Source organism: Vigna radiata, chromosome 2 (assembly GCF_000741045.1).
Source record: "Vigna radiata var. radiata cultivar VC1973A chromosome 2, Vradiata_ver6, whole genome shotgun sequence".
NCBI lineage: Eukaryota > Viridiplantae > Streptophyta > Magnoliopsida > Fabales > Fabaceae > Vigna > Vigna radiata.
Window position 1 is genome coordinate 4,017,279 of NC_028352.1, and position 5,435 is coordinate 4,022,713.

At 31.3% G+C, this 5,435-nt stretch overlaps 1 protein-coding gene across 1 annotated transcript; it reads left to right on the forward strand.

The window, feature by feature from the left end:
- The first annotated feature begins 270 nt into the window (after window positions 1–270).
- Window positions 271–4,566, forward strand: LOC106753914 (beta-glucosidase 12). Its single transcript, XM_014635800.2, has 13 exons — window positions 271–605; window positions 986–1,055; window positions 1,583–1,641; window positions 2,083–2,158; window positions 2,240–2,317; window positions 2,400–2,487; window positions 2,608–2,785; window positions 2,960–3,075; window positions 3,154–3,377; window positions 3,561–3,592; window positions 3,716–3,818; window positions 3,971–4,079; window positions 4,164–4,566. The coding sequence occupies exons 1-13, from the start codon at window positions 423–425 to the stop codon at window positions 4,333–4,335; spliced, it is 1,488 nt and encodes a 495-aa protein (XP_014491286.1). The 5' UTR covers window positions 271–422; the 3' UTR covers window positions 4,336–4,566.
- The last annotated feature ends 869 nt before the right edge of the window (window positions 4,567–5,435 follow it).

The following is a 5,435-nucleotide window of genomic DNA, read 5'->3' on the forward strand; positions in this document are numbered from 1 at the left end:
ATGAAAAATGACCACGACTTTCAATTGTTCCTGATTTGTAAAGTAAGGGAGTAGTTGAAAGAGTTGAGGGAAGGATGAAGAAGAAAACGTGAGTCTTTTAGGGCTTTTAATATTTTTTTTAATGAAGGAGTAAAATGGGATATTGTTATTTAGGGAGGTGCGGGAAGAAAAAAGGTGTTGTGGAAAGAAATAACCCCTTCAAAGTTTTCTCAAACTAATGTCTTGGAACAGGAAGACATGTTTTGAAACGTGCGTGTTTTAAATTGTGTCTGCCAGTAGTGGAGGACATGAATAATGAATATTTTAAAATGTAAAACTCAAAACCTGCGTATCAGTTTCCTTCTCTGGAATGAATGTTAGTATGTAACAGTATGAGTATATTCAATCAACAAAATTAAGCGTATACAGAGACTTCACTGAACATGAACAAGGATATGATATTCAGTGGCTATCAATTTCTTCTCCATCTTGGAGTCTTCACTCTCCTTGTAACCTTTTCCATTACAATCACACACGCTGTTCCGCCCATTCTTGATGTTTCTTCTCTTAATAGGACCAGTTTTCCCCCAGCTTTCATCTTCGGCACTGCCTCCTCAGCCTACCAGGTCGGTATCATTTTGTTCGATTCACTCTTATACCGGACTTCTTTATCAACTACAAATAAAGCAGCTTTAGATTTAAAATTGACTCAAGTCATATAAAGTCTTAAAATTTGTTCTTTGTAAGATCTATTTTGTTACTCAATATCAAATTGTTATTGGACATTATTAATGTTTAGTCTCCTATTCTATTTGTATATATATCACTATATCAACTTATAGCATAAATATCTTATGGAAATTAGTATCCTAGAGTATTTGTTGACTGTTCATTGCTGTTGAGAATCCCTTAAAAGACTAAGAACCATGTCATATAATCTCCCTAAGGTTGTTAGAAATGTTAGATTTGTATGGTATAATTAATAATTGTTGTGTCTGTAATTTAGTACGAAGGTGCTGCAAATGAAGGAGGTAGAGGGCCAAGCATATGGGATACCTTTTCTCATAAACATCCAGGTATCTCTATATGATCGTCTGAATAATTTGGATGAAAGATGAAGAGGTGTTTGATTTACCTTATCTGTTTTGGTTGTTATCTATATTCATTTAGTTTAGCCATTTAGAAATGTGAGTTGATGTAATTGGTGAAAACTAAAGATTAAGTGTAAAAGTGTCCATAGTTTGAAAATCAAGTAAGTTCGTGACTGGATTAGATTGTTTGATGATATATCAGTATAAAACTTGTATTAGCTGAAGATAAGGAACATACACTGGAGTTCCCACTTTTTGTGTGTAAAATTTGACTGGTTGTATTGTAATGTCATTTTATGGTATGAAAAGTGGCTCTTCTAATCCCCGTTAAAAGTGAAGATTAGAAAGATTTTTAAGAAAAACATTTGTAATTGAATAGGTATTTAAGAAGAAAAATTTGAAGGCTCAATCAACATATTGATCTGATAACCACTAATTCACTTCCTCTGGGCAATGGCAGTTTTAATGTGTATGGTTTTCTTTCATTTACCAATTGTTGTAATTGGAAACAGAACATATATCTGATAGAAGCAATGGAGATGTAGCTGTCGATCAATATCATCGTTATAAGGTACAATCCAAACAAGATTTGTTCTGCACTCACAGTGTCTTGTTAATTCTATTTTATTCTTGTTTATTTATCAGAAATACTAGTATCTCTCCTATTGCCTAAAAACTTATTAAATGAGTCCAGTTTCTTACATATAGTGAATTTTGTTCTTAAACTAGAGTGATCTATATGAATTTCAGTCGATCAAAGAGTGTATGGGAAAAAGAGTATGATATTAAAATAGCTTGTTTTGGTCTAATTTTGTGGATAATATATTTTTGGTTTTGGTTTAATCTGTTTGAGATGTCAAAGTCCTTGTTAAAACTGTTATGTTTTATCTTGAGGCATTGAGTGGTTGGGTTTAATAAGCACATACTATGCAAGAATGGCTCTAATTCAAACAGCATTGCATCAGTACTTACTGGTTTTGTTTATAATTTATCATAAACAAAATTCATATAGGAAGATGTTGGGATCATGAAGTATATGAACACTGATGCGTACAGATTCTCTATCTCGTGGTCAAGGATATTGCCAAGTAAGCAAAGTTGGAATTAGTATTGTATTTACAGGTTTCAATCAGTCAAAAAAGCATTTACACTGCTGTGAAAATATGCAGAAGGAAACATTAGCTCGGATATAAACCAAGAAGGAATCAAATATTACAACAATCTCATCAACGAACTGCTGGCTAATGGTCATACATACTATCCATTCTGTATTCGTACATGTGTGTATATATTGACATGTTCATAATAATGAGAATGTTACTAATCCAGATATTCAGCCATTTGTGACTCTTTTCCATTGGGATCTTCCCCAAGCCTTAGAAGATGAATACGGTGGATTCTTAAGCCCTCGTATTGTGTGAGTTACAAAACACAAATTTGCATTCAAGATGTAGAATATTAGACATTAATTATAGATAATTGCCTGGTTATATAGATTGAATTTTCATCAGAGTTGAATAGTCATCTCTATGTGCAGAAACGATTTTCAAGACTACGCAGAGCTATGCTTCAAGGAATTTGGAGATAGAGTGAAACATTGGATTACTTTTAATGAGCCATGGAGTTACAGTATGGGCTCAGAGCCCTACATGAGCTCACACTACCAACTGCTAGCTCATGCAGCAGCTGTCAAAGTTTATAAAACCAATTATCAGGTGCACTACCACAAAACCTTATTTCATTTTTTTTTCCTTGCCCTTTTTCTCCTGCAAGTACTTATGAAGAAGTTTATTTTTTAACAACACCTAAACATTTAACTCTTGTCTATCTATGATTGAATGTGTTAGTAGTAGAATTCATGTTCTGCTGTTCATTCTGAATGTGAGCAGGCATTTCAAAAGGGTTTGATAGGCATCAGCTTAAATTGTCACTGGTTTATTCCGTTCTCAAATGACACATTAGATGATCGAGCTGCCAAACGAGCTCTTGATTTCATGTTTGGATGGTAAAGTTTAAGTAATGTTATTAAACTGTCTCTTTGAGCCTGTGTTAGTTTGATGTTTCTAAATTGGCTTCATTTCAGGTATATGCAACCACTTACAAGAGGAAAGTATCCAAAAACCATGCATTCTCTGCTGGGAAGCCGATTACCAAACTTCACAGAAGAGCAATCCAAGCTACTTATTGGCTCGTTTGATTTTATTGGACTCAATTACTANACAACTAATTATGCTGCTCACATATCCCAGCCAATTAATAACTCAGGCAATACTAGCTATTTCCAAGATACTAGAGTCAATTTTACAAGTAAGAATACTTTGGTTGCAAATCTTAATCATGAATTATGCATCATATCCTCTCTTTTTTTATCTTTAATTAAGGTAAAATACCTTAAAGAGTGGATAATTTGTTAGAAAAACTAATTACTGATACTGCCTTTTATTCTGCATTTCAAAAAAATGGAAACAAAATTCTTCCGACTTATGACAGCTGAACGTAACGGGTCACCAATTGGACCAAGGGTACGTAACACTCTTCTTCATTTCTGTTATAATATCGAAAAAATTAGCCATCTCAGTGTACCTGATAAGTAAAATCAAGTCGTTTGTATGATGAAATAACAAGGAAACATCATCTCTGTGCAGGCTGCTTCATCTTGGCTATATGTTTATCCAAGGGGACTTAGAGAACTGTTGTTGTACATCAAGATTAAGTATAAAAACCCTGTAATTTACATAACAGAAAATGGTACTACTTTAGTATTCTCCTATTCGTTTCCATTTATACTACTTCAAACATGAAATTTGATTTAATGAACATGATAGAAATTCACGTCAACTAGAAATAAAGAGAAAAATCAACTTCTAAGAAACAAAAACTTCCTCATGCTTAAATTGTAGGGATGGACGAGACCAATGATCCAACACTGTCACTTGAAGAGGCACTGATGGATACTTACAGAATTGACTACTTCTATCGCCATCTTTATTACATTTCAACTGCATTAAAGTAAGTGAAACTCTCTTTACTTGTTCCATGATTTAAATTCTACGTTTTTAACTGGTTTATTATTTGTTGGGTTTTGGTTTGAAGGGATGGGGTGAAAGTACATGGATACTTTGCATGGTCGCTTCTGGATAACTTCGAATGGGGTGCTGGCTACACCTTGCGCTTTGGAATTAACTTCATCGATTACAAGGATAATTTGAAAAGACACCATAAGCTCTCTGCGCATTGGTTCAGGAATTTTCTTCGAAAACAATAGACTAAAACCTCAAGACATGTTGAGTACTAATTCTGTGGATATTGAGAACGAAAGGAAGATCCAAGACATGTTCTCATTGGTTCAAGAACATCCTCAAGAAACATTTCTTGTATCATGTCTTTATGCAAATTCTGTTCTTTAATTTTGCATTTTGATTCCTTCATGAATCAGTGATTCTAGTTTGACTTGAAAGTATATACAAGACGGCCATCACAATTAAATAGTTTTGCACAACGTAGAGTAATTCGACTAAAAAGTATTATTATATTTAATGCTTTGTTTTTGTAATACTGAAGTAACATCAAGAAAAAAGGTTTTGAAAAGAAAGAGGAAGTTTTGAAAATAACATTACTGATGGAGAATATATTAGGGTTGGGAATTTGAGAAGTTTAATGAGTTGGAAAATGAAAAAACGTTTTCAAAAATAACATAAAGTAAAGTAATTTCTTAATGCGTCATTACTTGATAAATAACATTTTAATTATCATTAAAAGTTAATTAAAAATTATTAGGTTATATATTTTGTAAACGGCATTAGTAATTTGAATATATGAATTTGATATTATTGTCAATGTTTTTCCTTTTTTTGTTATAAGTATATGAATTTGATATTATAGTAATAAGTCATAAAATAAAGAGAAAAAGAGGAAGAAACTGAAATTTGAATGTGTTGTTAATGTTCATAATTTTTTTTATGATTTAGTTAATTTCAAATGATAAAAATTAATTGAATGTTTTATTAATCTATAGTAATAAGTCATTAAATAAAGAAAAAAATGAAAAAATTGAAATTTGAATGTGTTTTATGTGTTGACAATAATGAAAAAGATTTCAAATCATTAAAAACGTTTATAACAATAATATTAATTTTAGATTATATAAATTATTTGAAAATTTTAATAAAAATATTAACAGTATCAATTAATTAATTAAACACGCAATATATTCAAAATAGAATAAAAAACACATTAGACAACAAATAAAAAATAGAAAATACTTAAGAGATGAAATTAAATGATTAATTGTACTATTATAAAATTATATATATATATATATATATATATATATATATATATATATATGGGGTTTGCTAACTTGGG